At 35.3% G+C, this 27431-nt stretch overlaps 1 protein-coding gene across 5 annotated transcripts in view; it reads left to right on the forward strand.

Moving 5' to 3' along the window:
* LRRC7 (leucine rich repeat containing 7) overlaps positions 1-27431 on the forward strand; it is a 547026-nt gene that overhangs the window by 441408 nt on the left and 78187 nt on the right. For 2 of the 5 annotated variants that reach the window (XM_032870080.1, XM_032870081.1), the window contains exons 16-22: positions 1554-1678; positions 3678-3926; positions 8747-8947; positions 17358-17469; positions 17682-17862; positions 19544-21224; positions 25139-25279. In XM_032870080.1, coding sequence (XP_032725971.1) covers positions 1554-1678; positions 3678-3926; positions 8747-8947; positions 17358-17469; positions 17682-17862; positions 19544-21224; positions 25139-25279 — 2690 coding nt within the window. The remainder of the gene's footprint in view (positions 1-1553; positions 1679-3677; positions 3927-8746; positions 8948-17357; positions 17470-17681; positions 17863-19543; positions 21225-25138; positions 25280-27431) is intronic. The other 3 variants (XM_032870083.1, XM_032870084.1, XM_032870082.1) reach the window with 3 other exon arrangements.

Genomic DNA, 27431 nt, shown 5'->3' on the forward strand with positions numbered 1-27431 from the left:
CCCAATCCACTTGAATGAGAGCAACTTTTTTTTTCATTTTATTTTATTTTATTTATTTCTTTTCAGTGTCCAGAATTCATTGTTTATGGATCTATTTTCAGGGATAATTATGATAAACATCTTTAGTCTTTGACTTGTAAATATAAGTGAATCATTTTGGGATACTTTAGAATATTTTATTCAAATTTTGACTTACAAAAGTAGGAAAGGGATAGATTGTTTTCATATTTTTTTCAGTCTTCAGTAAAACTGAGCTTTTAAATTTATACAAGAGAAGTCACCATGTCTACTTAGGCTATAAGAAAAACCTTAAGTAAGGATTGTTTTTATTCATGTAACTTTACTTATATTTTCATATTAGTATCCTTAGATTACGAAAGTTTGTTTTTGTTTTTTTTTAATGTAGGGAAAAGTGGAAAGAGTCTCAGATTTCCTGGTAATTTCTGAGATACAGTCTCGTAGATTAAATTCCTCATTTTTTGCAGGGAGTGAGGTAGATCTAGTCAGGCAAGGCATGATGTTAAGGAATTAGCCTGATTTATGTTCTGTTCTGTTTTCCTCTGAGAAAAGAAGAGTGGTAATAGAAAAATTTCTTGAACTTTAAGTAAGTTACCCTTTGGCTTTTCAGACAGAAGTATAATAAATGAATTTTCAGAATCTCTTGCAACAAAAAAAGGAAATACATGATAAAGTTCATCTTTTGGGAAAGAATTTAGGCTAAACGAAGTACTTGTATTGCATTTTCATGTGATCTTCACAATTAATGTTGGTAAGGAAGATATTACTATCAGCCTATATTTTGATATAAATTAAAGATTTATAAGCCACTTATTTTCCTTGTTGAGACATATTTAGACTCGTTTTGAGACTGTAATTTTAATGTTACCCTACAAACAAGCTCCCCTCCATTATCCCCACAACACACCAAAAAGAAAAGCTTGCAATCACACACATTTTACTGAAAAGCCAATGTTATGTAGTATCTTTTATAAAATCCTGATAGAGGTTAGTGGCTTCAAATATGGGTAAAGGCTCTGTAATCACACAGACATGGAACAGAATCCTGCACTGACCCAGAGAAGCTGTACAACTTTGAGCAAATCTCTTAAACTTAGAGTTTTCTCGTTAACAAACTGAGGATATATTAGTACTACCACTGGTGTGCTAGTGTGAAGATTAAAAAATAATGTTTTTTAAAATGTATATTCCAACTCTCTTTTTATTATTATTATTATTATCCTTTGGAGAACCCATTCTCCACACTAGAAAACTTCCCAATCCCAGTATATAATTTATATGTACTTAGGAAAACTGAATTTGAATTAAGATTTAAGAAAACATGTAACAAATATCAAGGGAATTTTATTCCCTCTCTTCTCTTTCTTTCCTTCTTTTTTCCTTTATTTCCTTCTTTCTTTCTCTTTATTTTCCCCTTTTTTAAAATTTTTGTACTTGTTTGTAGTACCTATTGCCATTTTTTGCATAGTGTACTAAGCTCTATTAATAACACTTCATGTAAAAAAAAGCAATAATACTTTGGAATCTAACTATAGATTTCCAGTCAGACAGTGACAGCTTTAACCCTACACTGTGGGAAGAGCAGAGACAACAACGCATGACTGTTGCCTTTGAATTTGAAGAAAAAAAGGAAGATGACGAAAATGCTGGGAAAGTTAAGGTGAAACTTTTCATTTTGTTTCTTCTTTCCTCTCATTATTTTTGTTTGTCCATTGTTATTATTAAAATAGACTTTGGGACAAATTGAGTGACCTCTGCTTAAAGGTCAGATACATATTTGTGTCTCCTTCATTAGAGCATGATGGTAATTTGAAAAGCATTGTGTCCTTCAGAATGTCCCAATTCTGACTGAGCAAATTTGATATACCACCCCATCTTACAGAGTGACAACATGAAAGAGATTCAAGGTGAGAGAAAACCAAAACAAATGAATCTGGGTGATAGGCTTTACCTACGAACCTTATTACATTTTTGAAACACTGAAATTGTTTTCTTTTAATCACTAAGCAAGGCACCAGGCAGACCATATGAGACCAAAATATACATTTATGGAAGAGCCAGTGGATTAATATGTTATATTGCCTTTAAATATCCAAAAGATTTTAGGTCTCTGGGGTATCTGAGAAGAATTTATGAGTTTTCTTAATGAGAAAACAAGTTTTAAAGGAGACAAGTGCCTAATAGCAAGTGATATTCAATTTTCACCTCAAACATCTTTTTAAAAATCCTTTATTGGAAGTAATCTAAGTCAAGTAACAAAGTGGAACTTTAAAATCCATATTTTTTCATTATTTAAACTTGATATTTAAAGAGATTTTATCATCAGATCATCATATTGTCATCATGGCAACATCTTGAATCTCTAATCTTTTATAGCAATATTTGTGTACCTTTTCTATCATGAATACTAACAGCTCTCATTCTGAGTGACTAATTGCCTAAGTAAATGTATGTGCATCCTATTAACAGACCTAGATTGTGTAATGTGTTTTTTCTGTCCCCTCATTCCCACGTTTTCTAAACTTTTTTCTTAAACCAACACACCTTGGAACCTTACTAGATTTAAACAGTAAGGTAATTGACAAGGCTTACCTCTACATCATTGTGGAAAATCCAAAATGGATTCCCAAATCAAAATGATAGTTTTGTTAATGATTTGGGTTTAAAAAAATGTTTCTGGATGCTTGGTTAATGCTATCTAATAACCAAAGAAACATTTTTTTTTATTAATTTGTGAATTTCTAGAAATAGCATTGCCAAACTGAAAATAAACAAAGACCTTACAACATTTCAGTTCCACTTTTAAGATTTCATACGTTAAATCTAGAACCAATGGATGATGCATTCTATACTGGACCTCTGATTCATTCTTTTACCTCACTGAATGTCAAAAACTACATGCTTATTCCTAAAAATCCATATTCAAAGGCTCTAACAAGAAAATAGTACTCTTATATACTTATATACTCTGGTATATGTGTCAATGAAAACATAAAATGCAAACAGTTTATTTAGAAGCCCTGTTTGTGTGTTATGTGGTCAGGTTTGTTTATAATCAGAGTAGGCTCATTATACTTTAGATTGAATTTTCTTTGTGCTTATTTATATTTGATTTATTTATATTTTGGTGAAACAATATTTGTTTCGAAAACCTCAAACACTTGGTTTTGACTAATTTGAATATTTCCAATGCCTTTGGCTATTGGACAAATTAGAACACAAACAAACTTCTAAATAAATCATCATGGAAGCATGATGAATGGAATATACAGAAATCTTACACCAAATCAATCACACTTTTCTGGTTCATTACATATACATTAAATTTAGTACCATTTTACCTTTCATTTATATAAAATTAAGAAAGGAACCACTGACCTATGCCATCAGCTTCCAAACGGACTAGAGTATAATGCCCTACTTATAAAGCGTATAGTGTAGTGTGAATGCTGCATTGTGTAAAAAATTGTCACCCATTAGCTTCATATGATATTGGTACTGTTTTATTACAGAGAGTTCGAACTAATTTTTTGATGGTTGTTTTAAATGCATTACCCAGAGTGAAAAAAAAAAAAATCAAGAGTAGAAAAATGATAAAGTGAAAGTATTGCTACAGTGCTCCTCTTTCTCCCAGAAAATGGAGATTCCTTCTCCCACAGGATCACCCCTGCCAAGCCCCCTGGGAAAGGGGCCAGCGTGGGATTACTCTCCAACCTGCCAGACTGTCTGGCGATTGCTGCACACCATGGGCCAGGTGTGATCAGCAGATCCAAGATATGCCCGTCCCCCAGAATGACCCACAGCTGGCATGGGGTTGTATAAGTGGCCTCCAGCAGGAAAGGAGCATGTGTACTCCATTGCCAGTTGCAGCACAATCCACCACTCTTCCCTCTCTAAGTGGCAGACAGGTAGGCCTAGGTGTTTGGGGTAGGAGAATCCCCCATGTAGAGGCAACCTTGGAACAGTGGTTTTATGGGGTATGTTCTGCATGATTTGGGGTAAGAAATGTTGATCCTATAGGAACCATCCAATTGCCAATGTTTGACCTCAATTTAAGTTTTTGTTCATTGACATTGGCAATGGGGTGGGAAGACCAAGTCAGAGGGGAGGGAACATCAATAATGAGGTGCCTAATGGTGGGATATGGCATGATTTTTTATTTGGGTGCTTCATTTTTATTTATGTTGTTATTTTTAAAGATTTTTTTTCTTTAAAGTGTGGGAATACCAATAGTTGGGCAGAATGTTGATGACACTATTGATAAAATCTAAATTGCCCCCACACATACACACATTTTTGTATTATCAATTCAGAGGGAGATTAAGTAACTAAAACCTGATTCTTAAAATAGCATGAGATTTGAATTGAGATTTGCTTAGAGTGGACTTTGAGCACAAAGATGGACATCTGTTGAAAAGCATCAATTTCCCTCTAATTTGAAGGCACAGATGATGACAATTCCTGTAAGAGAAGATTGGTTTGGGAGTTGTGGCAAATAGGGCTTCCTTATCTCAGTTGGTTGGGTATTTAAAAGTTCAATGAAAAAAAAAAAAATGTCTTCATGGGATGTGAAAGGACACTACATTTTTGGTAAGCTTTACCATCCACATGCAATGGACTAGATTCTTACTCTGTGTCTTATATTATTTCTGCAATATAAGGCCAGCTGAGAATCCTAACTAAAACTCCTATAGGCTTCCTTTCTATGTAAAATGTTCTGATTAATTCCCAGAATAAGATCCCTAATGATCAGTAATCAAAGCATTAACTATTACTTCTCTTACTGGAATTTATAATCAAACCAAATAAGAATTTCATCATTATATAAGAAAACCACAGTTCTTTGAGAATTCAAGATACCATCTCTAAATGCCCTAGCTATGAACACAAATTCTTTCTTCTATTGCTAATCTTTGGGAGAGTCTCCAACATCTTGCAGCTGCTATTTGCATTTACTGCACTTTTTTTTTTTTAATCTGAGATATAGAATGTTGCGAAACATTTCTATTTTTCTAAAATTAAAATGAAGTAACATTGCAGTGAAAATCTTGCATTTTAATAAAATGTATATGTAAAATGAACAAATACTTTATGGTGAGTGATATATGCAACATTTTCATGAGAACAATTGACAGTTTTTTCCCACCTATTTATACCATAAATGAATTTACATTATTTCTCCATCCCATATTAGAATGAGGGAATATTTCTAGCCTATGTATTTAGAAATATAAAGAAATTATTTTTATTTGGGCATGACTGAAGTATTAATAATATTGTATTATGATCAAGTTTTTGTATTTCTGAAGCATTGCATAAGAGTTAAAAAGTAGGAAGGCATAGGCAAAACAATCTGTAAAAGGGTATAAAATATGCTTTTACAGAGCTTATAAACATAACAATTATAAAATATTATAGTTTCTTTTAAGAAGAAATTATAAAATAACTGCTTAAAAATTTGAAATTATCTTATTTAACTCAATAAAAATTATATTTTAGACTTACACACACTCTTTTCTACAAGATTGTACAAATATATGCTTTACTTATATCAGAGAATAGCCTTGAGCCGAGTAAAACGACATAGCTTTGGAGTCAAAGATCTGAGTTGTATGACTTTGGGCAAGGAACTTACAGTGCCTGAGCCCTATTCAGTGCCTGAGCCCATATTTTCCCAGGAGAAAAGGAACAGATGCTACAATGGGTTATAAAATTTAAACTATATTTAATTATAATTAATTATAAATATGTAATGAATGTTAATAATTATAATTATTTATAGTTTATTTATATTCAAATCTATGGTAAACAATAAACAATAAAATAAGAATTATTTATTATATAAATAACTATTAATAATTTAAATATCTTTATAAAACATTTTGCATGTGCCTGGCAGATGGCAGATACTGAATAAATGATAGTTGTTGCTATATGCAATCTGGAAAAAGTCCAAACTGTTACAGGTAGTATGGAGTTTTATGTGTGTGTGTGTGTGTGTGTGTATATATATATATATATATATATATATATGTATATATGTTTATATATACATATATATGTTATATATAGTAAAATTTAAACTGCCAAGAAAATTCAGATTTTAAAAATACCTAAGTAGAATCTGACTTTAGAAAATAGTATCTAATCTCGGTATAGAATTTATACATTTCCAAAAGATTTTCATAGTTATTATCTCATTTTAGTTCTAGATTAACTAAAGATATCATTCCCATTTTACACAAACAGAAACTGGACAGAAAAATTAGTGGCTGACAGCTTGAGGGGGTAAATCTGTGGCTTAGATTTAGGTCTCCTGACTCCACGTCCAGCAAGTTCTGTTGGTAGACTAGTAAATGGGAAGCAAGGAGCTTGTTGTCTAGGTGGAACAAATCCAAGTTTTATAAGACCTGAAACCCCCACAGTTCAGAGAAGGGCTTCTTTAAGGAAAAGAATATGAAATAATCATGTAAATAAAAAAGTAGGGCCCCTCACAAGACTATGGAAAGAGCATACGCAGGTGATAGGCTCTAAAGCTTAAGCTTCATTAGCCTGACAAATCTGCTTCTGTCTCTAAATTTAAATATTTTTCAGAGATAAAGTACCCAAACATATTCTGATGATGTGACTAAAATATTATATTAACTTGCTTATAAAATAACCAAGAAAATATTGGCACTGTGACCATTAGTAAATAGTCATCTCACTGTGTCAGATGAGACATAGCAGCTACAAAAAATAAATTACATTATTCAATTTAGAAGTGTAATTTTAGCAACGAGGATTTTTTAAGGTACATAAAATTTTAATCTATTGTCTTACATGAAAATTATTTTTCATTCATATACCATTGGTCATTAAAAATTAAAAGATGTTCTTAATTGGCATTATAGCCATACCACTCCACAATCTATATTTTTTTAAGTGTAGTTTTTTGACTTTTAGGCCTTTGCTATCAAGTACTTTTAAATGAGTTCAACAATATAATTTAAAATTAGACTTAATCTGTGATTAACATTTCTAATACCAACTTAAACAGCAGATCCAAGAATGCATGCATCCCAATGGACTTTGTCTAGCATGGATATCATTCTTTTTATGTTTATTTAAGAATGCATTATAAATTAAGTACCCTGAGCTATATTTATATTACATTTTAACAACTTGCACTTTTTTTCTGCGAACTCTTTTTCTTGGGTTATATTTTTAAACGGTAGCTTTATTTCTATATATTATTAATTTCATTCTTGTTTGGGAGTGTAAAAGACTACAACAGTACTTATACTAGTAAAATTATCTGGGTTTTCCTCAACTTTCCAAAAAGCTATTGGAAAAAGAATTTTGTAGGTTTAATACTGAAAGGAATGTTAGAAGTCATCAAGTGGAGTCCAATCCCAGTATTTGATATGGAAAATGAGCCACAAGGAAGAATAAATGTAACAAAGTTGGTGGATTTGTTAAAACTGCAGATGAGCAAAAGTGTTTGAATTCATATTTATAATCCTCAGATCTATTCCACCACCATAGTTTCTTACATCCCATGAATTACATGGGTGTGGGTGGGTGGTATGTGTGTGCCCCCCCTCCCCGCACTTTCTCCTTTCCTCTCATTCCCACTCCTTCCTTCTTCAGATTTGCTTTCTTCTCCCTTCCTCCCAACCTACCCCCACACACACTTTCCACAGAAACATAGTCACCACAATCACATAAACCATTCCATTTTGTAAAGTTGGTTCTACTCAGATGCAAAAAGACATGACAGTTGGAATAAGCCGGGACAAATAAATCTGCTCCTTGTTTTCCTTCCCACTCCTTTTTACTCATCATGGATAATTTGTATTTATTCCAATTTAAGGAAATTTTAAATATTCTGATAATGGGATTTTCTATATGGAAATGTCTCATATTTTCTCTCTCTGAATTAAATGTGAAGAATAATCATTAACATATATGTTCCCTAAAGTCAGCTTGACACAACAAAAATGAATTCAAGAATGGAAATAAATAACTGGGTAATATAAACCAAAATTTACATGTTTATCTAGAATATCATAGAAAATCTCAATTTTTAACTTGCCTCTTATTTTAAGACATTATCCACAAAGCATGTCACTTTATTAGGGTAAAAGCTAAATGTAAAAGTCACCCTGAAGCCTATTCTTTTTAGGTATTCACAAGACGTAGCTGCCTGACCTTTTGATATAAGATGCTAATTAACATAGAGCTAATGAATATTTGGTAGCAGATACTGTCAACTCCCCTTTTTTTAATCCATGATAAACTCTTCTTGTAAATCTTTTGGGGTCTCCTCTTATCATCTATGTTGATATTCCAAAGACAGCTTTAACATGAAAATAACTACTAATAAATAATTAAGATAGGAAAGGAATAGCTTCTAAAGTGTAAAAACACCTAATAGAACGCTGAAAATCTTTGGATTACCAGTTGCTTATGTATTTGACCTACTGCTATTGCAACCATCTGCAGGGTAGGTCTAACGATAGAATATAACCCAAAAATTGTTTTTAATCTAGAAGGTGGCAGGGTGGGAAGCCCCATGAAGGCAAAATGTGCAAAGAACACTATGTGCTCTACTCTACATTTTCTCAGCCAGCTCAACACTCACTATATTGCATTTGGTTTTACTACTGCACATAAAATGGAGTAGTTTTATGAACATGTTTGCCGAAGGTATTTTTATGTCAAATTTCTTTTTATAAACTTCTAGGTTGAAATAAACCTAAAACGATATCCAACTCCTTACCCAGAGGATTTAAAGAATATGGTAAAATCTGTACAAAATCTGGTGGGTAAGCCAAGCCATGGAGTGCGTGTTGAGAATTCAAATCCAACTGCTAACACGGAGCAAACTGTGAAAGAAAAATATGAACACAAGTGGCCTGTAGCCCCAAAGGAGATAACAGTGGAGGTATTTCAAGGTTATTGGTAATTGCCAGTGTGGTTTGGATTTTTTGGAATTACTAAATTATATGGTTTTTTTAACTGATTAGATCTTCTCTGATAAGTGCATTTTTTCCCCTGAAATACAAATGAGTATCTCTACTTTTTCAAACTATGAGGGTTGCATTTAATCAATTACAGGTAAATGACACCCTCATGGTCTGAAATTATTAATACAGCTCCAAAAGTTCCAATACACACAGAAGGAATAACTTGCTCACTCACCTAGGCCTGGCCAGTAAGTGTGTTATATCATTTTCACTATACTATTTTGGCTACCCCAAATTTTATTGTATGAGTCATTAGAAAAGACTAAATGAAGATTTTTTTTTTTTTACTCTGCAAATCTCAGTAAAATTCTCGATCAGATTCAGAGCCATTTTTTGTTTGTTTCTGTGTTTAGATTAAAACCTTTATAAGAAACACTAAACACGACAAAGAGGAGATAAGTTTGAAATTTAGCTTTTCTAGATCTAGCCTTGTGAAACTTAATTCCTATATTTTAGGATAAACTAGAGGTTCATCCTTACACATTTGTGTGGTCTGAAAAGAATTCAACTACATTTATGCCACCTCTGTACTCTCTCATCCACTCTTCAGCTAATTTGGTTATCACCTTTTTATTTTCATTAGAGACATACCTGGTATGAGTACATCTAGAAGTTACTATACCTACTTCTCAAAAATCTAAGTTCGTGAAACTCTTTTACAAATCTGCATTTCACAGCGTCAATTTGTTGCACTGATTAAACACCAACTGTATATTTAGCACTGTGCTAAACACTGTGAGAGAGAGAAAAGAAATATAAAATGTGCACACAGTCCCCAACTAATTTAGAGCCTTGCCAGGTAAAATTACCACAGATGCAGTGATTAGAGAACACAGTATCTGAACTATGATCGCCTGATTAGTTGTGGGATGGAGAATACAATAGTACTTTAAGAAATTGGAGAGAGACCTGATCACTGCCACTCATTTAAAAAGTTGTGTGAAACAGTTTAAGGTTGCAGTGCATATTGAAAATGGGGTGCTTCTTTTAAAGTCGAAAGAGAGGAAGTCATTCCAGACAAAGGGAAAAAACATTGAGCAAAAGTAAGCATGGTGTGAATACCTGCCAGTGGAGGGATCAGCCTGCCCCAGAAAAGAAGATTACAGCTTAGTATCCAGGGAGGAAAACTTAGGTAAATACTCGTTTCCCTTCTTTTAGGGGGGTTTTTGCAAAATAAGCAAATGACATGAATGAAATCAATATTATTGTATTATTGTACTTTTTCCTTTTAAAATATCACAGGCGATAGAAGAGAAACAGACTTTTCTTTTATCTCTAAGACACTGCAATTATATAAAAAGGCACAAAGCCGACATTTAGGAGTACACACTAAATACAACTACACTTCATATTTAAACCTCATGCAATCACAGTTTAACATTAAAATAATTGTGAGGTCATGCCAACCCATAAACTGAGTGATTTTACTCTAAATAAGAAGATTCTAAAATTGCTTAATACAGGGTTAGGATAGGTGAGGCAAGGAAAAGATGGTTTGGGCCATAAATTTAGTGATAACCCTACTAGAGAAAATAAATCTTAAAATTATTCCAAAAGCATTTAAAACTAGAAAAATTCAAAATTAAATTTAATGTTTCTTCCCCAAATTTGCTTCTGCTCCTATATGCCCAGTCTTGATCTCTGCTAACACCATTATCTGTTAGCTTACTCAAGCTAGAAATTGGAAGGTATCTTGATTTCTTTTTCCTTCTTTCTCTCTACTCACTGCCTCTCCAGTCACCTAAATCTATGTATTTTCATCTAAGTGTATCTCCTCAACCTCCTCAGGCCCTCAATTCTGTTCTGCATTATTATAAAAACTGTCAACTTCTTGGCTCACGTTGTCCCAAGCCCCCTCATTACTTTGTCAATAAACTGTTTTTTTTTTTTAAGATTTTATTTATTTATTTGACAGAGATCACAAGTAGGCAGAGAGGCAGGCAGAGAGAGAAGGGGGAAGCAGGCTCCCTGCTGAGCAGAAAGCCCAATGCCTCGATCCCAGGACCCTGGGATCATGACCTGAACTGAAGGCAGAGGCCTTAACCCACTGAGCCACCCAGGCTCCCCAATAAACTGGGTTTTTTTTTAAGATATTATTTATTTAAGAGTGAGAGAGAGCACAAGCAGGGGGAAGAACAAAGAGACAGGGACAAGCAGACTCCCTGCTGAGCAGAGAGCCCAATGAGGGACTCAATTTCTGGACCCTGAGATCATGACCTGAGCCAAAGGCAGATGCTTAACTGATTGAGCTACCCAGGCACCCCAGAGAATACAAATTTTTAATTCAGTCCAGTTCAGTTAACATTTAACTGACTAAGCCACGCAGGTGCTCCTAATAATGATCTTTTTAAGGCCCAAATCTAATTTTCCCTTCTTAAAAACACTTGTGTCCTATCTAATTGAAACTCAGTCTTAAGCTTTATAATTATTTCAGTGATTTACTCCAACTTTTCTTAGTTTTCTTCTTCTCCTGGCCTTTTCTCTTGAATAGAAATTTCACTGGTAATATCAATACTTTTTCTAAAATTGAGATTCTAGATCTTCTTTCCCCAACTTTTACCCATCCTAGAACAAAGTCAAGCTGTTGCTTTTTTATCATCCTCCCTTTTTGAGTTGCTCACCCAGATAAAGGGGCCACACTCCATATTTTCAACTTCCAGATAAAATAAGTGTAGATAGCCAAGTGTCCAGCTGATCAGTGTATATTAAGCATTTTATTGTATGTTTTGCACTTGTATGACATTTTAAAGTAATTATTTAGTTCATACTGTCAAGAATGTGGAAGAAAATATCACATATTTCATGATACATTTATCCATATGATTAAATATGGAAAACCAAGGAAAAAAGAATAAGGTAAGTAGAACCAGAAGCAGAAAATGATAAGAATAAACAAGGTAAATAGATTATAAATGCAGCAGAGAAAAGGAAAAGGAAAATTAAATCAACATTTCTTGATGTCTTTCTATTTGCCAACCCTATGCCAAGAGTTTTAGTATATGTTATGCTAGATGAAGAAAACAGTGGGGAGGGGGCGTATGAATAAGCAGGACAGGGAGGTATGAAGGTTGTCTTCTACCTCCATATTCCTTTATATAAGTTTTATGAAGCTTACATTTGCTTTTTCCCAGTGTCTTAGTCCATTCAGGTTGCTATAACAGAATACCATAGACTACATGGTTTATAAAGAAAAACATTTATTTATCATAGTTCTGGAGGCTAAGAAGTCCAAGATCAAAGTCCTAACAGATTCAGCATCTAGTAAAGACCTACTTCCTGGTTTATAGATGGTCATCTTCTCTCTGTGACCTCACACAGTTTTGAAAGGAGATAGGAAGCTTTCTAGGGTCTCTTACAATGGCACTAATTTCATTTGTGAGGGTTCTATCCTCATGACCTAATCACCTCCCAAATGTCTCACCTCTAAATATCATCATATAGGTTTCAACTTATGAATTTTGAGGGGACACAAGCATTCAGTCTTTAGCACCCAGGTCTTTATAGGACTAGCACTTCTGCATCTTTCCAAATTTGAGTTTAAAGATGACCTCAACAGGAAGGCCTTCCCTGAGCACCATGGTCAGTAGAACCTCTGATTTCCTCTATCACATCATCCTGTTAATTCGTGTTAAAGATAATGAAAACATTTATGATTATGTTGTTTATTAACTTCAGACTGAGTATCATGAGGGCAGGAACCAGGTCTGTCTTGTCTATCATTGTCTTTCTGGTGTCTAGCACAGTGCCTAGTACAGAGTCAGACACAATAAATATTTGTTGAGTACATGAACAACTGATAGAGTCTAGTGTTGTAATACTGATAACGTGTCTGTCTCTTTGTCAAATTAGAAGTTAATTGAGGGAAGAACAATTTCTCTTAAGTTTTTGTCAAATTAATCATTATTGAGTGTTGGCTGCCATACCTGGTTATATTTTATCACCTATATGTTGAATAGCATGTATTTTAAAAACAACAATTTACCATATTAATATATTAATACAATATTATGAGTAAAGGCAAAATATCATGATGAAGAATATTAGGAGAGTGAGGAAAGCAAGGAAAGAGGAAGGAAGGAGGGAAGGAGAATGGAATGGTAAATAAAGTTATAACTTAAAATATGTAAAGGCTAGGGGTTCTAAAAATCTTGGTATACAAATACTTAGTGCCTGAGTAATTTTGTTGCAAGGACCATGGACCAAAAAAGTACCAAACAGTTACATTCATTAAGTATTAGGTCTGAGCAACTTCATACATATTTATGCCCTGTTCAGTGGTCATTTGAAAAATAGTGCACATAAATTTAAAGGGAAAATAATAGTTTTATTTCATGTTTAAATAACAAAACTGATTAATGAAATTTGTGCACCTGTGGGACACCACTTATCTTCTCAAACCTTGAATCATATCAGGTACTACAATTCTGTTTCACATTGATTTTCAAATAGCACTTGATTTTTGATCACAGCAACACAAAAACCCAACTTCACAAAGACTGTCATCAAAAGGAAAGTGCAATCTAATACTGAAACTGAGAGCCACCAATTCATACAGTATCTGACTGATTTCAAGTATTGCTTTGTTTCCCTCAAATTTTTAAAATAACTCATGTACCCCTGTGAATTAATAACAGCATCACAGGTACCTTGGAGCACAGTTTGGGAACAAGAGGAAGTGCTTTCAAGTCTAGCAGACATTAATTCAAATCCTGAATCTACATTTTAACCAATATTGTGACCTTGACAAGTCATTGAAAACTGTCTGAGCTTTGCTTTGTGTATCTTTAGAAATGCAGGTGACAATAACATTTAGAGTTTTGTAGAGATGAAAACAAGTATTTTTACATAGCTGCAAGCACAGTTCTTGGCAAAGAGGAAAGCTATAATTCCCTTCCCTTCCACAAGAGGATGATGTGCTAATCCTGCCCATCTGCCTTTAGTCCTTTTATGAGCCATTACTCTGCATTACAGAAAATTTCTCACCGGATACCTATTTACTGTGTCCACCATGTTCATAAAGGTTCTGGACTTTTTCCTTTGTTAGGAGACTCTGCCCAATTTCTTTCTATAGAGGAAACACATCTATTTCCTGGTAATAGAGAGTAGTCAATTACCTTAAATTGGGTAAATGTCCTTAAATGCTTTTATTAATACCAGACCCGGACTCTTGAAAGCTCAGTCACAAGTTTTGTTCCCCCTCTCACTTCTACCTTAGGCTCCCTTTCCCTACAGGAGTGACAGCTGAGATTTAGTTTGAACCACACAAGGTCAATGGGTTAAAGAAAAAAGAGATCATACCTTTTCTTTCCCCCTCTCTTCTGTCTTCTTACCAGAAGCAAATATGGTTCAATGTGCTTAAAATGGGACCCTCATTATATTTGACTCATGACCAATAACTTCCACTGCCTTCACCATAGAAGTAACCCCAAAAGCTTCAACCCACTTTTCCAATATGAACTTAATTCCTCCAGCCTCTATAAAAGAATTTATAGAGATGAAATCAACAATTAATTTCCTTCTTTGGACAGTTAACTTGTCTGTTCTGTGAAGTCCAATTAGGAGAGGTGAGCTTTTCTTAGGGTAGACAATATAGCATACATAGTATCACACAGAAGGCCTTCCAGTAGAACAAATCTCAGTTAAAATATTGGCTCTACCGCTCACTGAGTTTGGGACTTGGAATTATGACTTTACCTCTCTGAGCCTTCAATTCCTTAACTGTAAAACAAAGATGATGATAATGAATAACTTAAAAATGATAAATAAAAGTAAAGAACTAGGTTAGCAATTAAGTAATTAACAGAGATGATACAGATTAAGAGTTGAGCATAGTAGTGCAGTAGCAGATATGTTATAGATTCTCCATAACTAACGGCATCATCATCTTCAACATCATCATCATCATTATTATCATTTTGTTCATGAAGATAAGTGTCTAACTGGGTAAGTGGGAATCCACTGTTCTTGCTTCAGTAGTGTTACTCCTCCTACGTGGAGGGCCACAGAACTCTGGAGAAAAGGTGCAAACTCATGATTAGCTGATATCATAGTCTCTTCCTAGTCACTAGAGCTCTTTTTGATTCAAAGTAGAAATTTTTGAGCAGAACAAGAGACTTGGATCCGAGTCATACCACAGCTACCATGACAAGCTCCAGCCACAGTCTTGGGAAACAAATTTGAAAATTCGATCCATACATGCAAGTTAACTTGCATACTGAATGTATAAATCATGAGGAAAACAAAGTAATGAAATCTTTAATTTACATTTCTATGCTTGTACAGCTCTTTTAGTTCTTTTGTTGACTAAAACAAAATTCTTGTACTTCAGTATCAGGTATCATAAAAATATTTCCTTTTTAAAGTATTATTTCAACAAATAAGTTACATTTAGATTCATAGAATGTTAATACTAGACAGAAAATAGCACTAATTCCATCTATTACCTTCATCTATTACCTTCATTTTACGGACTAATTGAATAAGGTACAAAGAGGTACACTGACTTGCCCAAGATAACCTGATTAATAAATGATAAAACAGGAATGGAATAGAAATATGCCACCTTGTAATTGAATATTTTTTTATAAACCTTAACATATTTTATGACTTTTCTCAAACTTGTGTCTGCTTCTACTTAGAAATTTCTACAAAGATGTGTAAAGGCTTTTACCCTCTCTTCTGTCACCTTAAAACTTTATCATAATATCTTGAAATACTTTTCAAAATCCATGAAAACAGATTTCCCTCTTCATCTCCAGAATTTCCATCAATCCCGCTGTCTTTCCTACCTCTCTTCAAATCTGGAATGGGATTTTAAATGTCTGTAATGTGCTCACAGTTGAGCCCACTAGAAGACAGCTCAATATAAGGGAAGGTTATTGGACAGGAACCTGAGAATTCTGCCTCTATGCTGGATCTGGTCTAATTATCTCTATAAGCATGGACCTTGCTGAGTCTCAAAATTCACTTGTAGGAAATGAAAGGTTCGACTAGAAATATTTTTTTAAAATAATTAACAAGTATCAGATATATATAACCAGGCTTTGCACAGGCAAATATTCTTATACAAACCTAACCAAAACCAAACCAAAAAAAATGAACTTAAGCCAGGAATTAAAGAAATGGCTATTTGTAATATCCAAAGATGTGAGCCTGTCACTCACTATGTGGGACATTAAAATATATAATAAGATTTTCTGTTTGTAATTAATTAGTTAGAAATTAGGACACATTTCATTACTATATTTTTGTGCTCAAGTATATTCTTTCATTGATTTAATAAAATATTTCAAAATATGTTGCATTAATGTTTTAAACTAACAAGTACTAATTAATAAGAAAACTAGAAAATACTGAAAGTTAGTTTTTTTAATTCGAATTAACCTAAGGTTAAGAAAAAAAAGACATAAAGATAATTGCCATGCATAAATTTATATCACTACCTACCCATGGGCATAGACAAGACATTTTTATATGCATAAGAAAGTGAGAATTTGGTATTTTACCTCCCCCAGTGCTCTCTCACTATCTGGTTAACTGGAAATAATAATTTTAATTATAGAAGTTTAAAATTCATGGACTTTTTTAACATGTTCATTTGTCTTTATAAAGTTATATTCTTGTACCTGTGTTGCTCATTACACTCAATGAATGGACTTAGAATGAAGATTTAGCAAGCTAGATTAATAATGAGAAAACTAGAAACCTTAGGAAGAAGTCATCATAGAACTAAAGAAATTGAGGATAAAATCACTTGGGAAACAGAAGTTAAGAGGAGACTGGCAATAAAAGCAGGATTTAAAGGACCCAATTGTGCATGAGGACAGCTGAGGATGAAAAGAAATTTAGTTTGTCAGTGATGGACTTTCCTCTTAGAACTCTTAATGGAGCTCCCCCCCTTAGATTCTTAAATTTATATGTATAACATATATATGCATGTATGTATCATATACTCACATACAGCTTATCATAATTCGGTCCTGTGTTATAAAGATGTATCTCATCTCCCCAGCTAGATGGTAAGTCTCCGAGGGACAGGGGTGACATTTTGTCTTTCTTTGGAAACTCTACAGTTCTTTGCACAGTGCCAGGCATATAAAAAGGCATTCAAAATATGTCTGAGGAACAAATGGACTCATTTAAATTAGAAAAACAAAACATTTTAGTACTTACCTCAGAGAAACATGTGATTCACTTCTCCTAGTGCTCCACAGTGACCTATAGTCTAGAGCCCCATCTTTAAATCTGAGCCAAATAAAGATATTGCCATCTTGGTTAACCAATGTTTAAATGTTTACTTTCCTTGTCCTATATTATTATATCTCTCAGGATTCTTTTGTTCATCCAGCTAATGAAATGAGGATTGGGGAACTTCACCCTTCATTAGCTGAGACCCCTCTGTACCCACCCAAACTTGTTCTGCTAGGGAAGGACAAAAAAGGTAACATTGCGAACCTGATGTGGAAAATATGCCACAAATGCATGTGCATGATTAATCTCCAGTCGTAACTTATGATTCATCATAGTCTATAGAAATATTTTACAAATATATATTCCTAACATTGTTATACTATCTGTTTCTCATACTTGCTATTCTGTGTTCATTATTGTCAATGTTCATAGCATTATAACATTTTCCCCTTTACATTTCAGAATCAACTGATGAGTCTGAAGTTGACAAAACTCACTGTCTGAATAACAGTGTTTCCTCAGGCACTTACTCAGACTACTCGCCTTCCCAGGCTTCCTCAGGATCCTCTAACACGCGGGTTAAAGTGGGGTCCTTGCAGACAACAGCTAAAGATGCAGTACATAATTCTTTATGGGGTAACAGGTGTGTTTAGAATTCCCTTTTTTCTGTTCCCAAGTGCTTCCTTTAAGCAACTTTTTTTTAAAAATGGGATCTTAATTTTTGAATTATATTCAGCACATGAATGGTGTAGAAGACAGATGGATGGGGCAGGTAAGCAAACACAGTCCTCCCGGGATTTCCAGGAGACGATGAATCCATTTTATACAGCAAAACCTTTGTTTAAGGGAGAGATGGTAAGAGATTATCAGGTTGAGATAATAGAAACAGAATTTTAAAAATCAGAAACCAAAAATCCTTTTTGTCTAATACTTATTTATGACACATGTGGGCATCTCACTACCCCAAATGGGGTTATGGATTAAACTAAGATGCATGGAAAGCAGTTGTGTGCCTAGTACGAAGTAAATATTTAGTAAAATTTTCATTGTTATCATCATCATCATTGTCATCATCATCATCATTTTATTACCACATGCAAAAGTTAGGTTGTAAGCAAAAGTATTTACTCTTTCCAAAATGGTTCCTACCTTATTTTACTTCCATTTTACAGATAAAAATCAAAAGCCAAAGAGCACAATAAAGCGACTCAATAAGGTAGTAATTACCCAGTTCTTATTCTCTTGTTTTGTACCTTGTGGCTATGTTTTACAGTACAGGCAACAAATACAAATCATCATATGATATAGGTAGTCAATGATTATCACTCATGTTTTATTGATAATATCAGTACTGTTAGCAATACGTTCTTTGTTAACTAATGGATAACTATTTCTCCCTGTCAGTGCCCATCATAAAAATCTTAACTCTTTCACTTTATAAGTTCATTATTTGTGATAGAAGCTGAGATTAATGAGGTGCTTTGGAAGGTTCTCTCTAAATGTACTATTTTTTAATTAGCAAGAGCACTTAAAAGTCTTTCTCTCACTGATAAAAAATCTATATAATTTAATGTTATTAGTGTGCAAACAGTTTAGAATAAGCCTAGAAAAATGAGCATCTTCTAAAAATACTGTGCTCACTGGTGTAAACAAACCAATGACCAAAAGTCATAATATATAATTTATATTCTAGGAAAACATGTTCCCTAAACAATGAATTCAGTGTTTTCAATACCTGGCCTTCAAATAAATGTTACTTGAAGACAATTTGGGTTCAGTGGCTATATCAAGTATTTATAGGAAAGGTACTCTTGACCAGTAATAGTTTGGAAAAGTACTGAATCAGAAATTGCAGGAATGAGGACCAAGAATCAGGTGATTCTAATTATCAAACAAGTGTTAGGACCATTACTGAAGACCTATCTATTTCTTTCATTCATTTAATCATCCCACAAATATGTATTTTAATGGCTACTATGTGCCAGGCACTATGCTAGGCCTGAAGAGAAAAAAAAAAAAATCTCTGCCCTCAGGAGGGCAGAGGACACACAACAATACACAATAAATAAAATAGGTAAGTAAATGATATACTATGTTATAAGGTAATGATTACAAGGGGAAAATAAAAGAGCAAGGTAAAGGGGTGGATTTGGGGGGGGCAGGACATGAAATAACAGTGCCACCTTAATTGTAAATGAGGTATGGATGAATGACCCGTTAAACATCCGTTAGAGGATTGTGGCACTCTGGGCTGCTTGTTCTCTTTCTGGCAAAGACTCAGCTCTTCCTCGTTTTCATATTTCTTCTTCCCACTGTCTTCACAGGATTGCACAATCTTTCCCACAGCCTCTTGATTCAAAGCCATTGCTCACCCAGCGGGAGGCTGTTCCCCCAGGGAATCTACCACAGCGTCCTGACCGGCTGCCAATGGGCGACGCCTTCACTGACAACTGGACTGACAGTTCACATTATGATAACACAGGGTTTGTTGCAGAGGAGACCACAGGCGAGAATGCCAACAACAATCCTCTCTTAAGTTCGAAATCTAGAAGCACATCTTCTCACGGACGCAGGCCTTTGATTAGGCAGGATAGGATTGTTGGTGTTCCCCTGGAACTTGAGCAGTCTACACACAGACACACGCCAGATACAGAAGTGCCTCCTTCCAATCCTTGGCAGAATTGGACCAGAACCCCTAGTCCTTTTGAAGACAGGACCGCTTTCCCTTCCAAATTAGAGACAACCCCCACCACCAGCCCATTGCCTGAAAGGAAAGAGCATATAAAAGAATCTACTGAAATACCTAGTCCTTTTTCTCCAGGAGTACCATGGGAGTATCACGATTCCAATCCCAACAGGAGTCTTAGCAATGTCTTTTCTCAGATCCACTGCCGCCCAGAATCATCTAAAGGTGTTATTTCCATTAGTAAAAGCACAGAGAGGCTTTCCCCACTCATGAAAGATATCAAGTCCAATAAGTTCAAAAAGTCACAGAGTATCGATGAGATTGACATTGGTACATACAAGGTGTATAATATACCATTAGAAAACTATGCTACTGGGAGTGATCACTTAGGAAGTCATGAACGGCCAGATAAAATGTTGGGACCGGAGCATGGTATGTCCAGTATGTCTCGAAGCCAGTCAGTGCCGATGCTGGATGACGAGATGCTCACTTATGGAAGTAGTAAAGGGCCACAGCAACAAAAAGCTTCCATGACCAAAAAAGTCTATCAGTTTGACCAAAGCTTCAATCCCCAAGGAGCAGTGGAAGTTAAAGCCGAGAAGAGGATACCGCCCCCCTTTCAACACAATTCCGAGTACGTGCAACAGCCTGGCAAAAACATCGCCAAGGATTTGGTTAGTCCTAGAGCTTACAGAGGATACCCACCCATGGAGCAAATGTTTTCATTTTCTCAGCCATCTGTGAATGAGGATGCTGTGGTGAATGCCCAGTTTGCAAGCCAAGGTGCCAGGGCAGGCTTCCTGAGAAGAGCCGACTCCCTGGCGAGCGCCACAGAAATGGCCATGTTTAGAAGGGTCAGTGAACCTCATGAGCTGCCTCCGAGCGATAGGTACGGCAGACCTCCATATAGGGGCGGTCTGGATCGCCAAAGCAGCGTTTCAGTGACTGAGTCCCAGTTCCTGAAAAGGAATGGCAGGTATGAAGATGAACACCCTTCATATCAAGAAGTGAAAGCTCAGGCGGGAAGTTTTCCAGTTAAAAACCTTACCCAGAGGAGGCCATTGTCTGCAAGAAGCTACAGTACAGAGAGTTACGGTGCCTCCCAAACCAGGCCAGTTTCAGCTAGGCCTACTATGGCAGCTCTTTTGGAAAAAATACCATCTGACTATAACTTGGGTAACTATGGTGACAAGCCATCAGATAACAGTGATATAAAGACGAGGCCCACTCCTGTGAAGGGAGAGGAGAGCTGTGGTAAAATGCCTGCAGACTGGAGACAACAGCTGCTTAGACATATAGAAGCTAGAAGGTTAGACAGGGTATGTCTGGCATTTCTCTGTAAGAATATCCCTCCTGCCTTTAGTTTTCCTTTATTGGCATTTCTAAGCACATGTAGTGAAGCATGAACTACATGAATGAATAGATGATCAGCATTTTATTTCTCTCTTATTGTGGGGAAATTGATCGTAATAGTTTCTCATGGATATTGTTTAATGCTCTTCGAGAGTCCATAACCTGTAGGTGAATGATTTATCAAATCTAGCCTAAATATTGTTAGTAAGAAAGAATTTGACTCGATTATGTGGGATGGTGCTTCAATTGCTTTCTAGCCATTAAGGTGGAATGCCTCTCCTAGGACACAGAACTGTTCTCTAGCGACCTAAAGAGTATGATTTTTATTGAATCTATAAAAAGTGAGTATTTTGCCCCTTTCTGCACAGACTCACTTATAATAAAGTCAGGCCTAATTTGTTTATAAAATTTGCATACAGTTACTGCTATGGGACTACTAAAGTTATTACTTCTAATGAGCAATAATCTTCCCAGCAAGAAACAGAAAAATAAAATAAGCAGAGATTGAATGCCCTCCTACACATTATTTGACTTAATAAAAAAAATCCTGCCACTTAGAATGTTGATTTTTATACAAAAAGAAATGTTTAAATTCAAATCATGCTATAGGCAACAAAAATAGATGATGTCTTTATGAAGACTACAAAGGCACAAATTAGTGTGTATATTGCAACCAAAAAAAAAAAAAGAAAATTAATCCCAATTCAGTTACAGACTGAGTCACAATACAGCATGGAAGCATAGTGATTGAGGAGGCTAAAAATATATATAAATATATTTTGTTTCAAAGCCTAGAATTACTTTTTGTTGCCTATTTATATCTCCTTAAGAGACTGATACTTCATTTTCTAGAACTATGATCAATTGACCCTTATCGTTGAATGTACTTTGTGGCTTTGGTGTAGAGGGCCTTGTGTACTCTGCATTGACCTTGGAACCTTAAGGTCCTTTTTGTCAATAGGGCCTTTTGCTCTCATTTTCTAGGGCTTAAATACTTAGTGTGAAATAGGGATCTGGGTAATAATATACCTTTAGAAAGTTTTGCTCAATAGTTTTATTATTTTATTTGGTGTCCTGCTAAAAGCACAGGCCACAGCGTTTATTATATATTTCCTTAATATTGAATTTTGTGTTTTCAGGTATAGTCTTTTTAAATAATTACATTGTTTGTAGGTCGTGTCTACATGACAAGAAAACAATTATCTTTAGGAACAAGTGAACTAACAAATGTGGGTGTGGGTGTTAGTTTTTCAATGTGGAGATTGGTTCTGCCTTGCAAACTATTTCATCAGAATGTCTGTTTCAAATAGGTGTGCTCAGTCCCATTGAAGGGAGCCTCATCAAAGCCTCATGACTGGCTGTCAGTGGGAGACACCTGGTCAGTTGTCACCATGCCTTACCTCAACTTATACCCTCCATGTAGACAGATAACTTGGAGGGCGGAAATATTTGGGGCCAAATAATACAGTACAGTTTGGGAACTCTGGCCTCGTGTAGACACGACCATACGTAACAGGGTAAGATGAACTAGTCAAGAAAGGTTATGAGAAGCTTTTCAGAGCATATGTACATGACTAGTAATTTGAGGCAAGAGAGGAGTGAGTGAAAACAAAGCATGAAAAAGAAGACAAAATGCTAAGCATTTGGTACCATCATGTATTTACTGGTTTCTCAGATAATGGTTCCTCTCCTTTGATCGGAGCTACTCCTCTAGCTAGAGCAGGAATTTGGAGAGAGGAAAATAGGACCAGGGGAGGGGGATTTAGATTGGCAGAAGTCTGCAAGCCCTGCCCGGCCCAGATCCAGAAAACTAAAAGTAAACTCATGTGTGTTTTCTATTACTGTGACAACACCTTCCTTTTCAGTTAGTTTCCATGCTTCCCCTCTTCGTTTATAGTTCCCTTAGTCTGTCTTTCATTTCCCAGAGCAGTTTCAATGTATAGTCCATAGCTTCTTATTTAATTTCAAGAAATTAAGTTACTGGACAGTATTGCTTCAAGGCAGTAGATCCTGAAAGTTTGTCCTCTTATTTTCTCCAAGTAACATTTCTTTCCCCCTCTCAAGTGCATGACTGAGCTATTCAGGCTGTAGATTACTTAGAACTTCCCAGCTACTCAAAAAGATTAATTCAGGGTACGGAAGCAAAGACTTTTTATGTAAGCCTAGTTTTAACATAGCTGTGCTTCTTAACATAGTGTTCAAAGTCACACTGCACCGGAGATACGGTCTGTTTCCTTCCCAGTGAAATTTAGTTGAGGATTTAAACCTGGAAATCAAATAGTTACACTAGAAACTACAAGCCCTTTGTCGGTTCTTCATAAGAGAGAAATGCCCAGAGGCCTGGACATTGGATAAGCTTAACAGCCCAAGATAATGTTGGTTAAAGATCTTGCCTGCTGTTGACCTTGGAGAGGCAGCTCCCAGTACTGCCATAGATAAAAGATGCTGTTTTCTCCTGTAGTTTAACCTCAAGGCTCATGCTTCCACAACAGAGCCCCACTGTGAGAGAATTTAAAACACGAATGCGTATGTCCGAGACTGCTACCCTTCTACAGGAGCTAAGAGGGCACTACACTGGAATAATCTTAAACCTTAAGGAATCATTCAAGTGCTAGATTGAAATGTCCGGTGTCCTTTTCAACTTTGGCATGGTGACAATGAAAGATCACTGGATGAAATAATCAAGGATCCATAACAAGTATGATTGGTAAAACAGCACACTGTCAGGAGTATAACTGTCATTCAGTTGAGTTTAGGGAAACTGATGCTAAAAATCATTACTTTGCAAACAATGCCTTTAGAATAGAATAGCTGCCTACTGTTATTGTTCAGTAACACTCAGTTTTAAAAAGTTTATTAAGTTAATTTGTGTAAATTTTTTTTTCCCAAAATAAGAGAATTACTTAAAGGGACCAAATACTGTCAATTCCTACTTTTTTTACGGAAGGTGGAAAGTGGAGATTGTACTAATGGAAACTATTTGATGACGGGACATACAAAATGTTTTAATTTAAATGAAGTTCTGTAGAAGAAAAATTAACTAGCTCTCAAATCCCTGGAGTAACCTGAGATGCACCTGCTGAAAGATAGCCACAATGCAGATATCACCAGAGTGCTCTATAGGTACTTAGGTATATTAGATAAATAACCTTAATAGCTCAAATCATACTTCCTTTAGTATCACTGTGAAATTTCTCCAGTTTAAAATGTAATTTTTAAGAAACAAACAAAAAAAGTCAGAAACTTTGGATCCACAAACAATTTTTTTGACTGGTTTAATTAAATTAATCAGTAAATTCAGTGAGCCAATAGTCAGGTTGAATGACTTTTTTTGACCAGCTCTTTTTCTGAGTTGCTGTATTTATGTCTATAGACTGAGCAATAATGGACACTTATTTTGGCTTTAACATTGTAGTGCCTTCGTTTTAGGGCAGAATTAGAAGCTGGTATCTGTCTTTTGTATGTGTTTATCTCACAATGTGAAAGAGACCATGAGATCTGGAGCTGGCAAAATTTGATTAAAATCTCACTGTTTGAATTTTTTTTTTTTTTAACTAATAGACTACCACAGGCGAACATTTGTCCAAAGTCACTACGATCATGATATATGAGAGATAGGTTCTATGCCCTTGAGTTAGCAGCAAATGTAAAACAGAATGTATCCTTGCTTTTTGTCTTTTCTGTAGTTTTGGATGGTACTCATTATGTGCATAACTAACCCTGTTTACTGTATGCTTCTGTCTGATCAAGTGCATGTTTAAAAGAAAGTTAATGTTTGCCCGCTTAAAGTTAAATGTTATAAATTTAAACATGTTCATGTAATAATCAGTTTGTTGAGCATGTGTTCACACCCTGTCACATGATTATTTCCTCTACTCAGAATGCTGCTTACAAACACAACACAGTTAACCTTGGCATGCTGCCCTATGGAGGTATTTCAGCAATGCATGCAGGCAGAAGCATGACTTTAAACTTGCAGACTAAGTCTAAATTTGATCTACAAGAACTACCTCTTCAGAAAGTAAGTATGGACTGCCTTACATGTGTCAGCATACCAAAGCCAATTAATGTTGTTTGTTCACTTAATGTGTTTAGGCTGTACATACGACCCTGCTTATAGACTCTCCCGAGTCCAAAAAGCACAAGGGCAAATAATGTAGAGCCCAAACTCTTAGCTGCTAAACGAATATTGAGAGCTAGAATGATTCTCAGGTTCCTGCTGAACAGCTTGCTTTTTGGATTGAGCAGGTACATGGCTTTTTGAGTTGCTTTAAGGCTCATTTTCTTATTACTCATTTCTTTTTCTTTTATTCTTTGTTTTCCTTTCTTTTGTGTGTGTGTAGATATATAAACGTATATTTTTTAAAATGTTTTTGGAGATAGCCCTCTCTTCCCTTGCTGATGCATTCTGAGAACAGAGCTAGAAATTATTGTTGGATTTCAGCTGATCCCTTTGGAAAAGACATAGAGACCTAAATTACAATGGAAATGAAGTGGTTGGCACTCCTAAATGCTTCTTCAGCCCATTGTCTTTGTGGAAAATATCACACGGAAATAAAACCTGAGAAACAACCTCGTGGCTTAGCTAGCAAATTGATACTCATCCTAGACTAATGGAAAAGGAACACGTTAACAGGGTTTTCAATATAATTGTAGGTTCATTTGAAATGAAATATAGTGGAAGACGAAACATTTCCATTGTCGAAGGAATATTTCTGCTGTTTAATTCAGGCAAAAGTGAGAATGCACATTTTACCTGTTTAGATTGACTAACGCCTCTGTCTTAGTTATATTCTGTTAGAGGCTAATGAGTCATTTTCATGCAATATGTCATTATGACTATATTATTAATATAGTCATTAGCCTAGTAAGTTTTATGAAGAAAAACAATGCAAAGTAGGGATAACAGAGTGACAGTAGCCTCCAAATACTTCTCTCATAATAAAATTAATGAACATGAGGAACAAATTCCCATCCCAGCAAAATGAAGGCCAAAGACCTCAAATCCATGTTTTATTGTTAAATTAGTCTTAATAACAATCCCTAACTCTGTATAGTTTTCTTCATAGTGTCATAGAGGAATAAAACCAAAGAGACATCTATATTCACAGCTTTTTCATCACCCACAGTTGTTTTTGGGGGAAAAAAACTAATTAAGTTAAGAACTTTTGAATGTTGGATTTGCACTGAGGAATAGATAAGACAACATTTAACTAGGCCCCTCTCCTGATGGGCTTGGCAACTGATAGGAATCAAGCCCTTAAACTAATAGGATGGAATTTCAAAATTTAGTGAGCAGATTAGCAAGATCTTGATAGGAAGGAGTTGTTGTTTGCACCCCTTGAAATTGTATGGGAAGCCCCTTATTTTGCTAATGTTTAGCCCTATTAAACTCAGCCATCTATAGAACAATATGGATATATTCTGTGTCTGAAAAATGGTAATATACTTGAAAGGCTGTTTCTCAATGTTTAAATTGTTCCCCAAATATCAATTTGGTGCCTCTATGTTGCTATATTAACTTTCTGATCTTGTTTGGGGTACCCAAGGGAACAGATTCATTAACTGTTACTATAGCTCTAAGAGAATCTATATCAGAAATATTACAGAGTTCTAATATTTAGAGACTTTTCAACCTTCCTCAGTTAGATGACCTAAAGGAATTCTCTTTGGAAGGTACATTAAATTGCAAGCCAAAAATAGTTTGAGTATTGAAAGACTCCATCTTAAAATGAATTATCATCAATATGTTATCCACACGAGGCAGGGAGTGTGGAGAGAGAGAGAAGAGAAAGCAAGGGAGGGAAAAGGAATATAGACAGGACAGTTGGCTCCATCACTCCTAAAAGATTACATGACCCCAAATTACCAGTTTAAAGCATATAAGCTTTCAACTTTAGGCATCTGGGGTGACTTTCCTATCCTGCTGCCAGTGTAGGAGCCTTGTCAGGTATGGGCACTGGGTGCTTGATGTTTCAGGAATACTCCAGACTCTACTTATTCCCATGGATTCCACTCTAATTCTCCGCCCCCTCATCTTTGTGCTCAGGCACAGCTCTTCTGCAGAGCTGCTTTAATTTGAAAATGTCTTTGTTTTTTCTGCCAAGCTTTAGAGTCACCCTCTCGTAAATTTTCCTTTCTTGGCTCCACTGACCATCGCTAACAGGTCTTAT

The sequence above is a fragment of the Lontra canadensis genome, unplaced genomic scaffold, assembly GCF_010015895.1.
Source record: "Lontra canadensis isolate GAN:19392208 unplaced genomic scaffold, GSC_riverotter_1.0 scaffold40, whole genome shotgun sequence".
Classification (NCBI taxonomy): Eukaryota; Metazoa; Chordata; class Mammalia; order Carnivora; family Mustelidae; genus Lontra; species Lontra canadensis.